The sequence below is a fragment of the Tamandua tetradactyla genome, chromosome 23, assembly GCF_023851605.1.
Source record: "Tamandua tetradactyla isolate mTamTet1 chromosome 23, mTamTet1.pri, whole genome shotgun sequence".
In the NCBI taxonomy this organism is placed as follows: domain Eukaryota; kingdom Metazoa; phylum Chordata; class Mammalia; order Pilosa; family Myrmecophagidae; genus Tamandua; species Tamandua tetradactyla.
This window is the reverse complement of record NC_135349.1, coordinates 3581381-3602367: the sequence shown is the minus strand read 5'-3', so window position 1 is coordinate 3602367 and position 20987 is coordinate 3581381. Positions and strand designations below refer to the sequence as shown.

At 54.7% G+C, this 20987-nt stretch overlaps 1 protein-coding gene across 7 annotated transcripts in view; it reads right to left on the bottom strand.

Moving 5' to 3' along the window:
* SDK1 (sidekick cell adhesion molecule 1) overlaps positions 1–20987 on the bottom strand; it is a 1057379-nt gene that overhangs the window by 15166 nt on the left and 1021226 nt on the right. For all 7 annotated transcript variants that reach the window (XM_077140486.1, XM_077140483.1, XM_077140481.1 and 4 more), the window contains 5 exons: positions 20628–20753; positions 10318–10482; positions 7504–7641; positions 4388–4508; positions 299–428 (listed from right to left, as the gene is read on the bottom strand). In XM_077140486.1, coding sequence (XP_076996601.1) covers positions 299–428; positions 4388–4508; positions 7504–7641; positions 10318–10482; positions 20628–20753 — 680 coding nt within the window. The remainder of the gene's footprint in view (positions 1–298; positions 429–4387; positions 4509–7503; positions 7642–10317; positions 10483–20627; positions 20754–20987) is intronic.

Sequence of the window (20987 nt, the reverse complement as noted above, 5' to 3'; positions counted from 1 at the left end):
GGTGCCTCCCCAAGCAGGGCCCGCCTCGGCCTCTCCTCGCTCCAGCTCTTGGCATTTGGGAATGGGTCTGCCACAGCGCCGTGCTCTCAAGGCCATGTGTGAGGTGCAGTGGGCCCTGGGGGCTCTTGCTCCCCTCTCCTCATCTGTACAATGCAGCCTCTGACCAGCGGCTCTGCCTACTTGAATGCGGAAGCTGGACCAGTGAGACATGGCAGGTGGCAGCTGGGAAAGCAGGAAGCTCATGACAAGCCTAAGGGGGGGGGCAGGCGCTGGCCAGGAGCAGGCCGCGGGTACCCACCTCGGATTCGGACACGTCTGCGGACTTCTCCTTGAGAGCCCCGCCCTCGGGCAGCACGGCTCCGTTGTACTTGCTGCAAATGTCCTCGTCCGAGTAGTGCAGCCCTCCAGGGCTGGGCCGCGGCGGGGACCTGGGATGGGAGAGGGGTGCAGCTCGTCACCCTGATTCTGGGCAGCTTGGGGCAAAAGACACTTTCCCTCTGCAGCCTCCTAAGATGCCAGCTGGCCTTTAGCGTGTCTGAATAAAGGGAAACCCAGTCTTTGGTGCGACTTTGGCAACTGAGGCAAAAATCCCCAAGCACTGGCTATCAGGTTACTCAACCAACCAACATTACCAGGGGCCTGGGGGTGTCCCTGTGCTTGGGCCCAGGAGGTGCCAGGGTGAGCGAGCCGGGCGCTGCCCAGGCAGGGGCCAGCAGGATGCTGAGGGAGGAGGAGCGCGGGCGTGCGGGGTTACGGGTTGTGAATCTCAATAGAAGGTGAGGGCAGGCCATGGAGGAAGAGTCCAATTCACCCAGCTAAGGAGCTTGGCTCATTTCCCATCCATGCGAGGGAGTCAGGGTGTCTCCCTCTCTGGCGGCAGCACAGAGAAGGGCTGGGCTGGGGCTGGCAGGAGGAGCTGCCGAGGCACTGGTGCTCCTGGGAGTGGAGTTCTAAACTGGTGGTCATGACGCTGCTGCTGGGGTGCAGGCCCCCCGGATCACCCTCCTCTTGACTGCGGGTAGGACCTGTGACTTGCTTCTAAACAGCAGAATGTGGAAAAGTTGCCGGGGTGTCACTTCTAGAATTGTGTGATATTGTATAAGACTGTTCCAGCTAGCCTTGCAGAAGCAAGTGCCATGGTGTGGGCTACGGAGGGGGCCACATGGCAGGGAGCTGCGGGCGCTCCTGGGGCCTGGGGCAGCCTCTAGCCCTCAGCCAGTAAGAAACTGACACCCTCCCGTAACACAGCTGCAAGAAATAAAGTCTTCCCACACCCGAATGAGCTTGGGTATGGCTTACTCTTGCCTGGCTGAGCCTCTAGAGGAGGGCCGGCCCAGAGACCCTGGGTGCGGCCTGGGGGGGTGGGGGACCAAGCAGAGCTCCCCCCTCAGCCACACTGACTCCTGGCCTCCCGGAGCCTGAGATGACACAGGCGTGCTGTTCTGAGCTGGGGAACTTGTGGGGCTTTGTTACGCAGCACCAGGAAATTGATACACTCTTCAGTTCCCAAATTCCTGGGCACCATCATTTTGCAGCTGAGTAAAAACAAAACAGTATCTAATTTTCAGGTGGAGACGTTGTAACTTGGGAAGAAAATCTGAGGACTAAATTGCTCAGTTTTTAAATTGGGCAGGACTTAGTACATTTTCCTCCCATTTTAAATATGCGTGAAGCCCCGTCAGTGAGTGGCCTGAGGCAGTCTGTCCTCCGAGAACTCTCCCCGACTGACCTGGGGCCCCCACCTCCCTCCCACACAAGCTTCAGGCTGTGAGGAGCCCTGAGCCCTGGAGGGACAGCAGACCGAGCACCCTTTCATCTCATGGGAAAAATACCCCAACCCCACCCCGGGACTCCTAGCAGGGGAACCAGCAGCCAGGAAATCAGGAATGCGACCAGACTCCACAGGAAAGGCACACACACGGCTGAGGCGCTCCGCGGTCCCCAAGGGAAGGCACTGCCTCCCGCAGGTGTCCGTTACACCTCGGTTTCCCCGCAGGAAGGGCCTAGTGGAGGCCCAAGGGTCTTCTGTAACGCATCTAAGGTAGTTTATTTTAGGAAGGACTCCATTTATTACCTAACCATCTGGGCAACGCTTTTTATTCTAATGCACTGTGGTGACTTCTCACTAAGGAAGCAGAGCCACAACACATGCGGTTGAGAGGAAGAACTGAACCCCGTGCTGTAGAGAAGCTTCGAGGACAGAGCTGGGAGACCCAGCACCCCACAGGACCTGCCCAGTCCCAGGCCTCAGGCCCGCTTAGCGCCCGCGACAAGCTTTTGGATGCCCCCCCACACCTGAGTCACGCTTGGGGCCTTACTGCCAGGTCTGAAAAGGGGATGGCTTATTTAAAACTCTGAGGAGGGCTCAAGTTTACTTCTGGCCTTGATTTTATTTTGTCCCTGGCTTTCAGCAGGCCCTGAATAGTTTGCTCCTGCCTGTGCCAGGACCTTAAACGAAGCCAGCTGAGACGGAAGAACAAATCCAAAGCAAAGGAGCCCCCATTTTCATGGAAATATGCCTTTGTAGAGCAGTGCCTCTGAGCACTTCTGACTGCGTTAGAACATCCAGAAGCCGCGACGTTTGTTCGTGCTGGCTGACCAAGAGTCAAGGCAGAGGTCTGTCCTGAGGACGGGGAGAGACTGCCACTTGTAAAGGCTCGAGGGCAAGATGCCCTGGGGCCCACGGGCCCCTGCCTGCCCACCCCTTTCCCACCTTCACGGCCCCAGAGGACTCATGGCGCCCCCAGTCCACGAGAACCTGGGGTCTCAGAGAGGGCGCAGCGCTCGGAGAGCTCGTCTCCCGGGTCTTTTACCGGCCTGTGGGCACCTGCCACGGCTCCCCTGAGGCTGCCTGCACACTTCCTGCCCAGGAAAGGCACACTGCCCTTCACCGCCTGAGGGCTCTTCTTTAGAAAGGTCTGTCTGGGCTTGTGTCAGTTCCACCCCCTGTGATCTCGTACCCATCGTCCGAGTCCTGTCCCCCAGAGCAGTACCCCAACTCTGGCTCTGCCGATCCACGCCGGCTGTGCCTTCCCTGCCACGGGGCACACTTGGGGAAAGCTCTGCGCGTGCCGAGACCCTCCTACTTCACCAGGTGACTGTTTTTCTAGGGAGTGCTGGACGTTAGATGGACTGCTATCTATTCCTAGACCAGGTACATCAAGGGTGAGTCTCTTCTCAGAAGACAGCAGAGGTATTTGCAGCACAGGAGCAGAACGGGTGTAACCTCAGTGCTCTCTGCCACAAGGCCCTCTTCGTCTTAGAGTTACGTGTGATTGCTTTCCCAGGTTTCTGCTGTGCAAAAGAAGGAACGCGCCTCTTGGAGGCCAGATGAAATGACTAAGATGAGACCAGATGTCGTGACAAGCAGCAGCTTCGACCTCCTGCCCTAAGGCAGGCACTGGTTGGGGCAGAGGCACCTGCGTCCTGGCCTGGCCCTGGTGGTGCTGTGGTGAGCTGCAGGCTCAAGACCCCTCGACAGCTTTTTCTTCCCCAAAGAATGAGGGACCCCAGTTAGGTCTGGGCCTCAGGACCATGTGAAGGGTTTGCCATGCTCGGGTAAGACGCAGTGAGGGCATGGCTTGGCACTGGGAGTTTTATAGACCATGAAGGGAAGGGGGGACATTTTTAGTCTGCCTCTATCTCCATGGCATGTAAGTTGCATTTCCCTGTGATTAAAAATAAATCAAAGCCAAGGCTGGCCCAGAGAGGAGAGGTGCTCCCTGGCACTGGTGGGCCCTAGAAAGTCTCCTTCTGCTCTCCATTCTCCAGGGAAAGCCCTTCAGTTCATTTCTGCCAGCCTCTTAAGCCCCTGTTCTCGGTCAAAGTGCTCAGACAGGAAGACAGTGCTCTCTACACCTCAAAAGGTGAACCAAGGTTACCCCCCACTTCTCTCCAGGAGCCTTACTGTGGGCTGAAATGCAGGACACGGGCAAGAGGTAAGAGACCTCGGTGGAAAATCATTCTTGTCTGCTCCTATCTGTGGGCTCGGTGGCCAAGGATACCTGGTGACCCTCAACCGCCCCACGGCCACCCTGCGGCTCTGAGAAATGAGGTAGGTGCGCCACAGCCTGATGTGACAACATGTGAGGGGGGGTTCCTAAAATGGGGCATCCAGCCTGCAGGCTCTCAGCACTCCCTCCACTTCCCAACCCAGCTGGGAACCTGCCCTCTTTTTATGGATCTAGAAATGTTCTTGTGCTCTCCCTAACCCACCTGCAAACCCTGCCCTGCCTAGACGTGGCACTGGGTTTAGGCCCCTGCCCCGCAGCGAGCTCTGTTATGCTTTGGGAACCCCCAGCGGGGCTCTGCGACTCGAGGGAGTACAGCCTGTCCTCGGCCAGCCCCGGCCCGGCCCGGCGGCTCGGGTCGCAGACGCTGCACCTACCTGGTCCCGTTCTTCTTGGAGAAGGTGCTCTTGACGCTGAGGTGGCGGCTGTTGAGCTCCAAGGCGGCGAACCCTCCGTTATCCAGCGTCATGGACTCCTCCATGTTGGAGATGCTCTTACCTGAAGCCCGAGCATGGAAGCAAGCGCACATGTTTATTGGGGCCCCTCCGTGGCGGCGCAGCCAGGCTGGTCAGCACCCAGAGCCCTTGGGCCTGCTGCCCGTGGACCCGGCACCACACGGGCCTGGTCTCCCTGCAAGGCAGCAACAGCCGAGCCGGGAGGAGCCCTGGAGACATTGGGATACTCCACCAAATAATGAGAAAATAAAATAAATACCAAAATGTGGATGATGACATTGTGTCCATATTTTGCATAATACTAAAAATACCAGTCTTTTACTGGTATTTGATGAAAAGGTACTCAGGATGCACGTAATTTTCTAAAATCAAGGGAACTCACATATTTTAACTATATAAAAATGAAAATATAACAAAATATTAAAAGAAAAGTAAATTTATAAGGGCACAGGAAACATATTCTAAATACATTAGCTGATCATATGAATAAAAATAAAGTTCTAAGAAACCAAACTACCTCATTGGGTGTAAAAGCCAAGCCCTTGAAGGCTGTTCCAGGTGTGACCGCCCCCCCGTCCATTTCCCCCCCTCCATACCCCCGTCCATGCCCCCCTCCATGCCCCCCCTCCATGCCCCCGTCCATGCCCCCCCTCCATGCCCCCCGTCCATGCCCCCCTCCATGCCCCCCGTCCATGCCCCCCGTCCATGCCCCCCGTCCATGCCCCCCCGTCCATGCCCCCCAGTCCATGCCCCGCGTCCATGCCCCCCGTCCATGCCCCCGTCCATGCCCCCGTCCATGCCCCCCCATGCATGCCCCCCCATCCATGTTCCCCCCCATCCATGCCCCCCACCCCGTCCATGGTGTTCCTTGAACATGCTGATCTCACTGTCCCTCAGACTGCTCCTTTGCTCCCTCTGCCCGGGACGCTCCTCCCCCAGACAGCCTCAGGCTTGCCCACCCCCTTCCTCTACATCACAGCTTACTAGTCACAGGCAAGACAGAAACTTCCAGAACACCCCAGAGAGCAACGTCCCACGCCCAGCCTCCTCCGGCAACCCGTGTAGCCCTCACCCTGCGCCATTTCCCCCCTGGTGCTCCTCACCGCCAGAAGACACCCTTACACGGGCACCGACCTGATCTGTCCCCTCTCCCTCCCTAGGCTATTGGCTCTGGGCAGGGGCTCTGGGCTGCCTCTAGGAAAGGATGTGCCTGAGCACAAACCAGGGGCTGCAGGAGGATTTGTCAGATACACTGACACCGGCAAGCCCCACGGCGTCTCTCTCTGGGGACCTGGAACCCTCAGTACTCTATTTGTATGTAAGAGAGAAACCCAGGGGATCCCAGAGGGCAGCCCAGGAGAGGGACTGGGTTGGAGGGAGGTAAGCAGAATCAGAAAGGAGAGCAGGCCCGGGCAGGAGACGGGGTGGGGGGGGGGCAAGCAGGAAGCTCAGGCGGGGCTGTGAGAGGTGGAAGGTGCTGGCTCTGCTCTTCCCTGGACAGGAAGGTGGCAGCCTGGTGGGCAGGTATTTTGTTTCTTCCTTCCTAAGCTCCAATTATGATGTTAAAGCAATACTCCAGGGTGAGCCCACGTACCAGAAACTGCAGGTCAGATCCAATTTTTCAAGTCTGTTTCCCAGACGGAGAAGGAAAGTGAAAAGGGGAGTGGGTCTCTATGCACCAGACATAGGATTCGATGATAACATCAGCTTAGTAAAATGCTGCGCCGTTCCTACATTTTAAATACCCATAGGAATAAAGCCGGATTTATGAACACTTGCTAGAACTGAATTTTTACAGAAAAAATGATAAATCCTTTCTCTGAGGCAGTGCTCCATGTTACAAAAGCAAACGGCAAGGCGTTTTGGTGCCCTGTACTATGCACCCCTTTAGCGTGATGACTCTCCATGCCGGGTCAGGGCGCACTTGACCCACTCCTGGCCCTTTCCCACGGGGGTGGAGGGGTGACACGGGGCCTGCCACATGGCGGGGGGGAGGGGGTGACCCGGGGCCTGCCCATATGTCAGAGTGGGGCAGGGAGTGACATGGGCCTGCCCACATGGTGGGGAGGAGGGGGTGACACGGGGCCTGCCCACATGGCGGGGGGGAGGGGATGACACGGGTGACGGGGCTGCCCACACGCTTGGGCCCGGTGCCCGCTTTGTACACAACTCCTCAGCAGCAGCACCTCCCTGGTGGGCTGAGGTCAGCGAGGAGCACAGGCGTGCCTGTCATCAAGTTTGATTGATGTCGTCTTGTTGGGTGATACCTGTGTGCACCGAGGTAAGAGGCCAGCAGCCCAGAAGGACCCCTCGTGTCCCCTCCAGTTTAAACATCTCCACCGAGGGGGAACCACCATTCCATCTTCTACAAACATCCATTAGTTTTGATTTTCCCCATCTATATACAAATGGATTCCAACTGGACATGCTCTTTTGGGGCTGGTTTACCCCATGCTGATGCGCTCATTTATCTAAGGATGGTGACCCATATTTATGGGGCACCTACTGTATACCGGGCCCGGTGCGGGATTGGGGAATGCCGTGGCGAGCCAGCCCTCGGGGAGCGCCACACTGGAGCGCGGGTGGGAGATGGGCACAAATGCAAGCACGTGAGAAGTCGGGACCACGGCAGCATTCCACGAGCCTCACCAACACTTCTGAAAAGCTGTGCCCCAGATGCTCGCTTTAATGATACGGAACAGTCCACTATTTCATCTGCTGAGTGCCTTCCACCTTGACTCATACCCTGCAGGCAGCACGCCCGCGTGTGACTGACAGCACAGACGAGGAACTGAGACCCAGACAGCCCGGCCCAGACCCGAGGCCGGAGTCCAGGTGACCCGGCGCCCAGAGGCCTTGATCGCTCCACCCTTCCTGCCTCCGGAAAGGGACTCGGTGGCATCTGTTTTACCACCTACAGGCAAATGGAAAGGACGAGCGCATGCTGGCGGGCAGACGCAGGAGGGAAATAGAATCAACCACGGTCGTTCGGGTGCCCGGGCACGCGTGGAGACGGGAGAAGGAGCGAGAAGGCGCACCTGCGCTGCAGCTCTTGGACTTCTTCCTCTGCCCATGCAGGACCAGGGCGATGACGCCCAGCAGGACGACCACCAGGCTGGAGAGCGCCGCCACCGCCAGGAACCACCACTCCTCGTAGAACGGGGTCTCCGCCTGAGCTGGAGAGGAGCGAAAGGCACGGGGCCGCTCAATAGGTGCTCCGGGTGCACGGCGGGGGCCGAGGGCGGGGCGGGAGGACAGTTGGGTGACCCCGAGTCCCAGGTGACGTGGATTCACCGTCCAGCCTGGCTTACTGGTGGCCACCACTTTCGCCGGCCAGGGCTGGGTAGCAAACACCACGGCCCTGTGGGCTCAAAGAACAGTAGCCTACTGGCTGACAGCTTGGGGGGCTGGAAGTCCAAAGTCAAGGTACTGTATGGCCAAAACCACGGGGTGGCTGGCCGGCCACCCCGCCACCCCCAACTCAGTTTCTGCCTCTGTCACTTGGCCATCTTCCTCCTTCTGTCTCCTGCTCCCTGTGTCCACATTTCTTCTGCTCATAAGGACTCAGGACATATTGGGTTGAGGCCCACCCTGACCCAGCTGGACTCACCCTCCCTACTAACACCTCCGAAGACCCTACTCACAAATGGGCTCACACTCAGGGGAGAGGACCAGGACATGCCTTTCTGGGGACACGAGTCCATCCACAGCTGCTTTACTTGTTTCCCAGGAACAAGGCTCCAGCCCTGCACGGTTCCCCAGCAGGACTCGGTAACTAAGCGGCAAGACTTTCCCCACCTTCTCCACGGGGATGGAATCAGAGCTCCTCTGTCCCCCAGGCCACCCCCTGCCCTGGGGTCTTCTCTCTCTCTCTCACCTTGCCTGCTTATTTTCTCCTGATCTCATCTGCTTAAAAAACATTTGGTCAAAGTGAAGAAGGAACACAAAGGGCCCAAACGTCCTCTCTCTCCGAGGGCTGGGACTCCCCTCCGCCACCACCGGCCTCCGTTCAGGCCCCCCCTCCCCTGACCTTCTGTAGCCTCACCCACTGTTTTGCCTCTTCTTGTTTTTCTCAGTCCTTTCTGCACAGCGCCACCAGAGAGAGCCTTCTGAGGTGGGAAGAAGCCCTCATTTCTCAGCCTCCCTCATTAGCTACGGTGAGAAGCCTGAGTTTCCTTCTGCAGCAGCTCAGAACCCCCTGGGCTGACCCCTGCTCTGGCCGAGCCCTGCCTGCTGCCCTGGCCGGTCTGTAACTAAGCACCACAGGTACTTGCTGAGGAGGTTATGTGTCCACCAACCAATGCCCATATGGGGCCCCCAGCTTGACTGAGCTGAACATCTGTCCACACCTGCAGATACGTTTTTAAATCAGTGAACAGAGAAGGCTTTAATTAAAAGCTGCTTTGAAGGGCACATTTCTCCTTTACGCTTTGTTCTTGCTCTGGGTTGAACTGCATCTCCCAGGGAGATGTGTAAACTCCTAACCCAGCACCTGTCAATGGGCCTTCTTTGAAAACTGGATCTTTGCTGATTTCTCAAGTTAAGATGAGGTCACACTGGGGCAGGGTGGGCCCCAAACCCAATGACCGGTGTCCTTGCAAGAAGAGGAGTAGAGACACAGGGAAACACTGGAGTGCAGCCACAAGCCAAAGGCCACCAAGGACGGCCAGCGCCCCAGAGGCTGGGAGAAGCAGGAGGGACCTCCCCGAGCTTCAGAGGCCCTGCTGACACTGTGACTTAGACTCCAGCCTCCAGAACCGTGAGAGACTAGCTTCCGGTGGCTTTAAGCCACCCCGTTTGTGCACTTTGTTATGTCAGCCATAAGATACTAACACAATTCCGTTTACAAGAGAACAAATGCAGGACATTGTTTCCTGGTGGGGCTGGAAGACCCGGGCCTCACTCAGTGCCGTCCACGTGCCCTGGCAGAGACCTGGGCTTGCAGCTGGGGAAGGCCAGGATGCAATGCACCGTCACCCATAGGCCAGCGCCAAGGACCTGTATGGCCACCGCCAGGCCCATCTGCAGGGGCCATGGTGGGACACAAGCTCCCCCAACCCCCGGACCCCAAGGTCCCAACAAAGCTCAGCCTTAGCTTAGGTGCCACCATGCTGCCCCAGGGGCATCTGGGAGCCACTTTGGCATTTCAGAAAATTACAGCTCTATGCACAACGAGGACGTATCAACTAACAAAAGGGTCTCGAAGAGATTCCGTGGGGGCATGTAAATGTTTTGGGGACAGATGACAGGGACAGTGGCTAGGCACTATGAGTATAATTCATGCCACCAAACTGAACACATATAAGCCACTAAAATGGGAAATTCTGTGCTGTATATGTTACCAGAGTAAGGATTTTAAAGGGAGAAAAAAGTGTCTCTAGGCTCTGCTTTGTTTGGCAACACCTCCATCCCAAGGAGGCCACTGGTACTTGAAGCCCACTGCTTTCACCCACACATGCCTCCATCTCCAATCAACAAAATAAGGAGGGGGCCACAAATGGGACTCGCTTGAGCAGCTTGCTAGGGAAGAGGCTTCTTGAGCATGGCTCTGCCAGGGTCCTTCCTGGTGACAGTCGCTGCTTGAGGGCTGGGGCAGTGTGGAGGACAGTCAGCTTGCCAGGGCTGCATGGCAGGAGCTGGACTGCCTTGGCACCCTGCCCAGGAGCACAGGGGGCCAGGAATGACCGCCCTTGCATTACATCTTCTCCAGGCAGCCCTCCGCTAAGCCAGGCGTGTACGAGAAGCACGGGGCTTGTCCTCTCCTTTGCCTCTCATGGCTGGTTCGATTTCATCCTCCTTTCCTTCAGGAGAAGAGGCTTTTGCCATGGGATGGGCCCTGGCAGGGCACCTACCTGACACTGCCATGGAAGGGCTGCTGGGCTCCCCATAGCCCACGTCGTTGACGGCTACCACCCGGAACTCGTAAGACACCCCCTGCCTGAGCTTGTCCAGGCTGACTGTGTAGGACGTGGCGCTGCGGGGGATGGCTTTCACGAACATGTCCCACAGGCCCTCATCTGCAAGGGAAGCAGAGGTCAGTGCTGTCCCCCACCCCCAGGGGAGGTGCCCCTCACCACCCACCATGCCCCTGGACATTGCCGCTGTCCTGTGCCAGCTCCCAGCCTTGCTTGGGGACAGCGCCTGATTGAGGCGTCAGCGGCTGGTATGAGCTGGAGGGACAGGGCCGAGGGAGGCAGGTGGGTCCTCTCCCTTGTGCATCACCCTCTGCAGGTGGGAGGAGCTGCATTCTCCTGCGCATTCCCTGCACCTCCACCACGCTCCTTCTTAACCACAGGCCCTCCCCTCTGGTGGCTGGCTGGGCCTCGTCTTTGGTCTTAAGATTACCCGTCCTCCCTCTGGACGGTGCACGTAGCCCCCGTCCTGACCTTGCCGACAACAGCTCCCACCCCTACCTGCCCTGATGGGCTTCCCACTGGCCACCAGGGCAGTGTATGCCACCCCACCCCTGAATCCTCTGGGGTGCCCGAGCAGTCCCGCTACATCGGACTGGCAAAGACAACCCAGCTGGCGGGTGGCGGCCAAGCCTATCGGCTGTGGTCCTCTGCAAGCCCTAGCCAGTCGGCAGGGGTGCCGGCCCATCTCGCCTCCGCTTTGGGCAGCCCCTGCAAAGTCCTGAACTTGATTTCAAACAGTTTACCTCATGCTGGGCTTTCATGAAAGGCAAAGGTGCTCAGATGGCAGCTTCCCCGGAAATACGCCCAGAGTCCCTGCAGCAGCCTGCTCTCTACGCTGGCCCCTGCCGAGGCCTGAGGACGCCTCCCAAAGCAAACCCTGGTGTGCCCACCTCAAGCCCCAGCACCCCTTCCAGAAAGATCAAACCTGCCCTGAGACAGTTTAGACTTCCAGCCTAAACTCCCAAGTTCAAGAATACATTTAAAAACTACATGGAATTTATTTAAACTCTGACATATATAAGAGAACTAATAAAATTGAAATTAAAGCCAGAAAATCAGGATGAAGAGAAAAAGGAGGGGGCAAACGGGTTTGGTTCTGAGAAGCCGGCCTGCGGGGTGGGGGACGCGCGACCAGCCACGGACCTGTCGCTGCACAGGAGCCAAGCCTGGTCCCACGGTCATGGGCTCCTGGCTCTGACCTGGGCCCCTGGGGGAGCCCCAGACAAAGCTGTGGGGTACAGTATCCTACTGGGAGTGGTCCAGGAGGGGAAGGGAGGGAAGGGGCAGCAATAAGGGCACCTGGGCTCAGTCCTGGGGGGCAAGGAGCAGGACTGGAGGAAAGAAAGGTTGTGCCCGATTCAAGGTTACTGGAGACCTTTATGAGAGGATAAAAAGCAGAAACACACACACACACACACACACACACACACACACAGAGAGAGAGAGAGAGAGAGAGATGCCTGGAGAAGCTAAGAATGGACCACAGAAGCTCAGAGGGTAGGCCATGGGAACCCGGGAGCAAAGGAGCAGTAGACGTCACCATGTGTCCTGCTATCTGACAGAGGAACCGGGTGCTGGCAGCCTTTCCTCAGAGAAGGTATCTTCCTCTTGAAACCTTAATTTGGACATTTTCCTGGCCTTAGTACTGTAAATCTGTGACCTAATCAACCCGTTTTGCAAAAGCCAACCTGCTCTGGTATGCTGCATTCCCAGCGTCAGCAGACCAGAACGCCCTCCGATGAGGCCTGCAAGGTGGGGGGCCGGGAGAGGGGCTTTCCTTGATGAAGAGCAGGCCCTTCGCTGTCCAGGGGAGGGGTCAGAGGTGACGCCCGGCCTCCTGCTCCCACACTTCAGAGCCACCCTCAGCCAGGAGCCCCAAGGGAAGCTGTGCGAGCCTGGATAAGTAATGTAACCTCCTGGGACACGGCACTGTCTTCCGTAAGACAAGGACAGTGATGATGCCACGAAGCAACCATAAACAGTGAGGAACGCAAGTCTGTACATGCTCGTGTGGGCAACGCCCTGTTCTGGCGCAACCCTGAGTGTGCCCCGCGGGACGTGAGTTTTCACCCAGCTCGCTCTGCACAAGAGGAGCCCCGAGGCGCAGACAGGACGGAGCACCCAGGGAGGCAGCACCCGCTGTGAGCCAGGTGTCTGGGTCCCGGCCCCCCTACCTTTGGGACACAGCTGCATGAGTTCTCTAGCTCGTTGCCGGGTCAGTAATCAGCAGTGGCTCATCCCGAGCAGTGGTTGGCATCTTTGGTGGTGGTGGCAGGGATCCATGGGGTGAGAGAGCCAAGGGGACAGCAGGCTTATTGTATTATGAAGATAAAGATCTACAGCCAGTGTTCTTACTCTAAGGAAGCTCCGACTTTCTGCCAAGAGGTGAGTCCCCTGGCTCCTGAGGAGAGCCACAAATGAGCCAACGATGGGTCCGACGTACCACAGCACTGTGGTTAGAAGGACAGACTGTGGAGCCAGATGGCCGTGGTGCAGCGCCCAGCTCCACCACACGTGTGACCTTCGGTGAAGCACTTAGCCTCTCTGTGCTTCATCTGTAGGATGATGAAAATGGGCTTTGTGGAGAGGCTTAGACAGGTCATCTGCTAAGTGCTTAGAGCAGTGCCCCCGCACACAGTAAGCACCAGACAAAAGCTTGTGAAATAAAATATAAATCTAAATTGCTGAGGTGGTCGTTTGGTCGAGAAGTGGCTCAGAACCTTAAAATGTGGATTGCAAACAGTGATCCTTCATGAATTAAATGTTCTGTCCTAGGCATGAGGGAGGGCTCTTTAAAATCGAGAGCTCTGGGGAAGAAACACGCAGCTGAATATGTGAGCCCACGTGAAGACAGCTTCACACTGGGGGGTGTCCCTAAGCCGACCTCATCTCGCCCCTCGGAATGTGGGACCTGCTCCCGTGGATTAGCCCAAAAGCAAACAGTAAGGAAATTGCTTGTTTCTAAGTCCATATTTGCACAGGATTGATAGTTTGCACTGATTAAGTTCTTAGCGTCTCAGGTTAATGAAGGAAGGGATGAGAGTGGGACTTCAAAGGTACACATCTTTGTACCAGCAGAAATGCAGTGTTCTGATTATTTCTAAATATTTGCATTTATAGTAATTTCTCACTGAGATGTTCATTGTCACTAACAATGTCAAATTGTCAAACCGACAGCTTAAAGCCTTTTTTTGCTCCTAAAATATTGAGGTCACACCTGAATGGCTGTTGTATGTGATTTATGGTCTGAATGTTGCAAACTAGTAGTCAGAGGCTAACACGGACACAGAGTATGGGGAAGGCACTGCATCTCCTCTGCACACACATTCCCTCTGCGGGGAGCCCCCCCCCCCCACACACACTCAGGCATTCATCTCACAGACATGTAAGGGCTGCTCTCAGTCCTGGCCCTGCCCTACACGTCAGGCAAGCAGATGAGGCATCTGTTCTCGATGGACCAATAGCCCAGGGGCAGGGGACCGAGGGGAGTCCACAGGCCCCTTCGAGCCTGGCAGTCTCGTCATTCTCAGACCAGCTTAAGCCCACCACTCTCCTCCAGGAAGGGCCGGCCGCCCCCTCCTCGGGGTTCCAGAGCACACAGTCACACCACACGCATCCTCTTTGTCTGCCTGCACCACTGCGCTCTCGAGTTTCTCAAGAGTCCAATCAGTATTTGTTGACATCATTCATCTGTTCATCTGTCCCTTCCTTCCCTCCCTCTCTCCCTTCCTTCCTTCCTTCCTCCCTCTCTCCTTCCATCCATCTATTCATCTGCCCATCTATCCATCCATCCATCTGTCCATCCGTCCATCCATCCATCCATGCAGTCATCCACCCATCCCATTCACCCACCCATCCATCCATCTTAGCATCCCCACGGCCTTTGACAGGCCCAGCAGCAGCCTTCAGAAAATAATCACCACCACCACTGATTTAGCGCTTACTATGTGCAAGTACCACTCTAAGGGTTTTCAATCGTGAATGAATTGTGGAGTATTTTTCTATAACAAGACAGACAATTTTATCCCGCAAAAGAGACTAAGGACAAAAACACAGACTCTTAAAAACAGGATGCCACTTAAAACCATTTAAATTAATGGACAGAGAATTGTGGAAGGCATCTCAGAGGCTCTGAGCGGGTCTGACGGCCTGGAGAAGGGTTTCTGCATGTCTTTTGCATTAATGTGTCTGTGATGCTTTCCTGCTAGAGAAGGAAAATACTTCCCCTTCCTCTACCATCACCTAAAGGCCACATTTTATTTTAAGCACTCCATCGTAGCTCCAAGGAATTGAGTGCATTTTTCATAAAAACATTTTAAAATATTGATACAGAATCTTAACACAGAATGATAACAGTTAGCATTCATTTACATTGAAAAATGTGTGTGTGGAGGGGTCCTACAAGAGAATTTCCTTCTGGATTAACAGAAGAAATTGTTCACATCTTTATTCTGCTCAATTCTGTCTTTCCAAAATTAGCGTATTCAGCATTTTAAGCCCAAGTTATAATTCACTGGGCCATTTATCCATACTAATATTTACACCCAAATTATGAGTGGGTTAAAAAAAAAAAACAACTTGGCTGCTGTTAAAGTGTCCACTCTACTTCTCAACTATGGATTATTTTCTCATTTGTATTATGCTGTTAAATATCTCCATAATTCAGTGACAGAGAAAAGTATGTCTGTGAATTGGGGGGGAGGGTGGTGACATTACAGAACTATTAGCAGTAATGAGATTCAGGCAGCTGATTTTCCGTGTGCCATGATAATCCCTGCGCCCTGATTTCCATCTCAACCAACACTGGAGAGGAGCGCGACCTGGTGGGTTTTTAGAGGTGATTCTGCGGCTATGATTCAGGCACCCTTGGCGCCGAGGCCCTGCCCCTGGACGCGCAGTTGACCCTGCCTGGCTGCCCGCCCAGCAGGCCACTGAGTCACGCCCGGAGGACCCCTCTGCCTGGCCGGAGGAGAACAGTCACGACTTCTGAGTGGTCCGGGTGACCCCCGCACCCTCCCCGCCGCTGGGCCGGGGCTGTGACCTTGTGGGGGCAATGCCCACCTGCAGGCTAGAGGCCCATGTCTGCAGCAGGGACCCCAGGGCAGTGGGATGGGCACAAATCAAAACCCCTGCTGGACCTGCCCCTTCTTCACAGACACTTGAAAGAAGCCCCCAAAACAGTGCCAGAGAGCTACAACTGCACGGCCAGAACGCAGGGCAGCCACCGAGAGAGCAACTGTGCAAACCATCCCCACATACGCCAGACTCTTGGAAGCGCTGGTCCAAGGAGCCTCAGCAACCCCAGAGGAGAGCTCAGTGAGAACCACTCGCACAGGCCCAGCTCCCCGACTGCAGACTTTTTGTGAAAGACTGTAAGCTATTTTCCCCTGCTTCCTTTAGTGCACCATTTGTCTACTAAAAAAGGAAAGTGACCAACACCGAAGGCCTGTGGGAGAGATCCTTTCCATTATAATCACAGACCGTGTCTGTTGCAGCGAGCAGAATGAGCCAGCTTCTCCCAGCTCACATTCCCAGACAACATCCTAATAAACCTGGAAGCACACACACCTCCTTTCTGAGCAGAGAAGGGGCCCAGCTCAGGCACACCAAGGGCACAGCCCTTCACTTATCCCACGACTGCCCAGGACTGAGCCGCTCAAAAGCCTGATTTCATGGGCAATTACCAGGGTCTCCACCCTGAATGAAACGGTCGTTCGTGCCCGAGATTTCGGGTTCCACCAACTCACAGGAGCAGCGACCTGTCAGCCGGCAGCTCGAGCAAACGGAGACCTGTCAGCTGTTTATGTCTTGAATGCTGCTGTTTTGCTTTGTTTAAATGGTCAATCTGGGTTAGAAATTTCACAGAAACAGGCGGGGCTTCAACATGAGGCTACACAGATCTGATAAGAAAAATATTACCTTCTATCTGATCCTCATGTATAGAAGGAAACAAAATGAAATGATGTCTAAATGCGAAGGACAGCGTGTGCTGGAGGCGGGCTCTAGAGAGCTGTCAGCGAGGCCCACAGGGCACTGTATGGAGGGGGGGAAGGAAGCAGCAGCCAGGGACCCCGCAGCCCTCTTTCTGAATTTGCTGACCTGGGAGCCTTCGTGGATGTTATTAGACCTTTGGAGAAATATCGATTTTCTTCCTTGTTCAATTGAAAACTTCCATTGCCCAAGAAAGAAAATGAACAAAATGAATGGGGAGGGAACAGGGAAGCTCGCCCAAGTTCCAGAGGGCAGAGAGTGGACAGAAGGGCCCTGTGGTGGGCAGGCCTCTGCGTCTGGGACCAGAGGTCCCTCCCCAATCAAATCAGCTCCCATCTCCGGGCTAAACATGGTATTTGTGAAAAAAGCAATATAATGTCTGCCTGCATTGAGTACATCCTAAATATGTATTTCATGGCTGCTTTGGAGAGGAAAATATATTTACAGTTCCTTCAGTGCCATTCCAGTCTATTGTGTAAATATGTAAATTAGGCTCTGTGATCTACACAGTAAAATGCCTCGGAATAATTTGTGTAAATAAATCATCTGCATATGCCCACTGCAGAGTCTACACTGCCTTCTAGGGAGCTTTGCTAACCCCAATTCTGAGGAAACTGATGCACTACTGGAAAAACGAATCTGTCGGCCAGGCTGGCCGGATGGAAGCTGATGGCCATTTCCTTCGGCTGCACTCTCTAGGGCTAAGGGAATCTGCGCTCTAGTCCATGCTAATTTCGTTAGCTGCCATTCAGCTCTATGTCTCTGTGTCATGGCAGCAGTAGGCCTCTTTGGGAGAGCTCGTAGGGGTTAAAATAAGGGCACAGGAGAGCCAGGGGCTGTGGGGGCATCCGCTGGCCACCCTCTCTGCACCAGCCATGCTGCCACCCAATGCGAAGGGCTTGGTCTTCCCAGAACCCAGAGGCCAGGTCCTCCCTGTGGCTGGGGGCCCCAGATTAAAACAACCCTCTTCCTTTCTACCCACCGCCCCCTCGGCTCCCGACTCCCGCCCCAGTAAGGCCCACAAACAAATCCAAGCTCTTTTCAGTAAGCCACTCCCCTGCCTGCAGAAAGCCTTGCCCAAGAGCTTCGGTGGAGAAAATGCGATGATGCAGCATTTAATGCTTTGTGTAATGAGGCCTGTAATGGATGACAGCTGAGATCCAAAGCCCCAAGGTACCAGCAAGGTGTTTAAATACTGACAACCCATAAAGGCTCTCATGTGACTATCAGTTGCTGCTGTCATGAAGGGGAGGGGCACGCTTTCTGACCTCCGAGGGGAAGGCCACGTGTCAGGCGTGCTCCCTTCAGCTCCGTCTGAAAGAGAGAAGCACTGGTAACCTGCTCCCAAACGCCAAGGAACGCAACAGGAGTGAGAGTAAATTCTCTGGCGCTCCTTCAAAAAGGCAGCATCTTCCAGGTGAGCTTCCCGTCAGGTCCGCGGCCCGGGGGCCCCTCCACGTGCCGGCACCAGCCCCTCCAGGCGGAGGCCTCCAGCTGACTTCCAAAGGCTCCTGAAGCAGACGAGCTCCTCCTCCGAGGTGGGGGGCTGGGGGTGAACCCAGAACCACCATTCCAATTCGTTCCTTCTCCCCCACCCAGAGATGTCCTGAAGCTGCAGGCGGAACCTGCTGGCCCCGTTCCCTTCATTACTGTGGGACCAGTGGCATAGCATGGCCTGAGGGGAAGTTAAATGGCTCCCAGGCCAGCCCGAGCATGATCACCCTATCAGTTCCTTGAAAGGGCCTGGAATGGGCTCACCAGGGTTGCATTCCCAGGCGCACACACGCGTCTGGCTGGAGAGGCGTTTCCTTCCCGCAGGCTGAACTTCACAGGAAGATGCCCACTTTAAGATACGCTGGTACACTTGACTGAAGAGGGCCAAGAGGGGCTCCGTGAGAGCTTTTTAGTTTAACTTGGCCTTTGCCTTCTGAGATGGTTGTAGAGTCCTCTGAGGTTAAGCGAGAGCACAGAGAGATCCCGGGGGCCCTTCACCCAGTTTGTCCCAATGGGAACATCTTGAAGAGCCACGCACGGTTCAGCCCTCCCCACTGCTTGAGGATCCCTCCTGACCCCGCTTTACAGCCACACGGCTGCGGGATTTTTAATTCCACAGTCATGGAAGCTAGGCAATCAGGGAGAAGAAAATTATTCATTACGACTATTCTGTGGTTCTCCATGAAAGGCTTCCTAATCTTGTGCTGAGGGCCCCTTTGACAATTGGCAACTCCTAAGGATGAATTCTCAGAATAGTTTTAGATGCATAAAATAAAATACATAGGATTAAAAGGAAAGTGGTCACATTGTCAGAGCTTATGTGGATAACTGGGAATCACAACATCTGTCTCCTAGTAATGCTGGAGGAGTGGGTTATGTGTGCTGTTATTGGCACCACCTGTTTACTGTTGTGATTCTTCGGATGACATGTGGAGAGAGTTGGATTAGATGGTCAGCATTTTCCTGGGGCAACTCTGAAGTCTACGGTTCCTTATGATATGTTAAATAACCAGGTCTAGCAGAGAGTCTGCTTACTGCCATGACTTCAAAGCAATGGTGAGTGGACACGATACTGTGGAACACCTGTGATAACTGCAACATGCTGTGAAGAGATCTGTGATTTTTATTTCTGGCAAAGTCACAGGTACTGCTATTACTTAGGTGCTTTATTACCTATACCCATAATTGAAGGAGACACTCAACTTGAGTTGGAGGGTCATGAAAATAAACTTTTTTTTCTCATCCAAGTTCTTGATGGATCCCTTGAATTCTACTCACGAGCCCCTTGATGGTCCTGAATGTTTAACAAAGTCACCTCTGACAGAAGTGCTCTCCCTGGATTTTGGGAGAAAAATGTTTTCATTGATTCCTTCGAATTCGTGCTGCTCCACGCCACTGGCCTGCTCTGCCTTTGCCTCTGGATCTCATCTGGTCCTCTATCCTCAGCTCTTGCCAATCTCTGAAGATGCCTTGAATCTGAAGGTATGCTTGGGGAGCTCCTCCAGGCCCTCTGCCCTCAGAGGAGTGGGAGGGAGCATGCGTGTCTGGGAGCTGTGGAAGGTCTACTCCTCACCTGCCTTCCTCCGAGGTCAGGCCCCTCACCAGCTGGGGAACTTGTTCTGGAACAGACCTATGTCTTGCTCAGAAGACACTATTAGGACCTACCAGACTGGTAAGCCTGCATTTGTGAGCTCTTGAGCCAAATAATTTTTCATATTGCTTTTGAATCACAATTAATTTTTGGTCTTATGTCTAAGTTTCTCCTCAGAAGTTTCCATAAGGCACTAGCAATCATTCAAAAGCAATTCTTGGGAGTGGGGAACTCTCCAGCCCAGTAATATGTGTAATTTTGGGATCATTCCTTGCAGCCCAATAGCTTCTCTGAATGTGAGACTAAAGCGATTCCCACAGTGCAGTGAGCCTGAAAGGGTGGGGTTTGGGGAGCCCTTTCCTGGCTGCACCCCAGGCACAGTCGCCGCTGTGTGCCCAGATCTCCGGGATCATCCGGGTGGCGGGCCAAGGCACATGCTCACTCTGCTCGGGCCTGCACAGGGCCGGTGCCCTCTGCTTCTGAGCAGTCACATCCGCCTCAACCCCAAGTCCTCTTATTTATAGCTTGATACGTCAGAAATTCATTCCCCAATAATGTCCATCCTTAGTTAGTGAAGTTGAAGAGAAAGTAGGGGAAAAATCTGAGGGTGGGGAGGGCAGGGAATGGAGCTTAGACTTTATTTTCAGAAGCCAAAGAGATGAAGCAAATGATAGGGCAGCATCACTCCTACGAGAGTATCCACAATGACTAGAACTAAGCGTGACTCTTTCCATGGAGGGTGAAAGGTTCAGAACCCCGAGAAGAGTCCCTGCCAACAGCCGAGATGCTATGAGTTGGAGGAATGTCTTTAAGACCCCAGGTGCTCGTGCACATATTCCTGATAATGACAGGGGCCATCCCTCAAGTACGTATAACATGGCTAAAGCATGGTGCTCACAAGCCTGTGAGGTCAACAGCGTAGTGCAAACCATGGAGACTGAGAGGTGGAGAGTGGGAAATAAACCTCTCCTTGCAACAAGATGCCCTCTTTGTCTCAGCACTGTCAGGGAAATGCGGAAAGAGAAAGGGACCCAGGGGCTCTGGCACCCGGACACTTTCTGGAATGTTCCTTCTGGTTCTGCAGGAACAACCATTTCTTGGGCTGCACGTGATTCCAGCGGCCCGAGCAGACTCCCCAAGCTGAGGATGGCCTACTGCCCCGCACCCCTACCTGAAGGCCTGGCCTCTATGACGTAGCCTGTGGTGGGTGCATTGCCGGTGTTTCCCTCTGTCCACTGTAGGGTCAGTTCAGAGGCGGACTTGGTGACCAAAACATCCCTGGGTGACCCCGGGGACCCTGGGGGGTAAAAAGGAAGAGACAGAAGAGTTATGGCCGTGAGGGCAGACAGCATACATGAGGGCGAAGGGGGTCAAATCTGCCTTGGTTTCTTGTTCTCCAGACAGGCTGCCATCCTCCATCAGCCACAATTTTCCCATCTTAAAAATGGGAAAGCTGACCTTCACTTCCCGGAGTTGTTCAGTGGATTTAAAGATGATGTAAGGAAAGTACCCAGCCCCTGCTTCCCGCCCA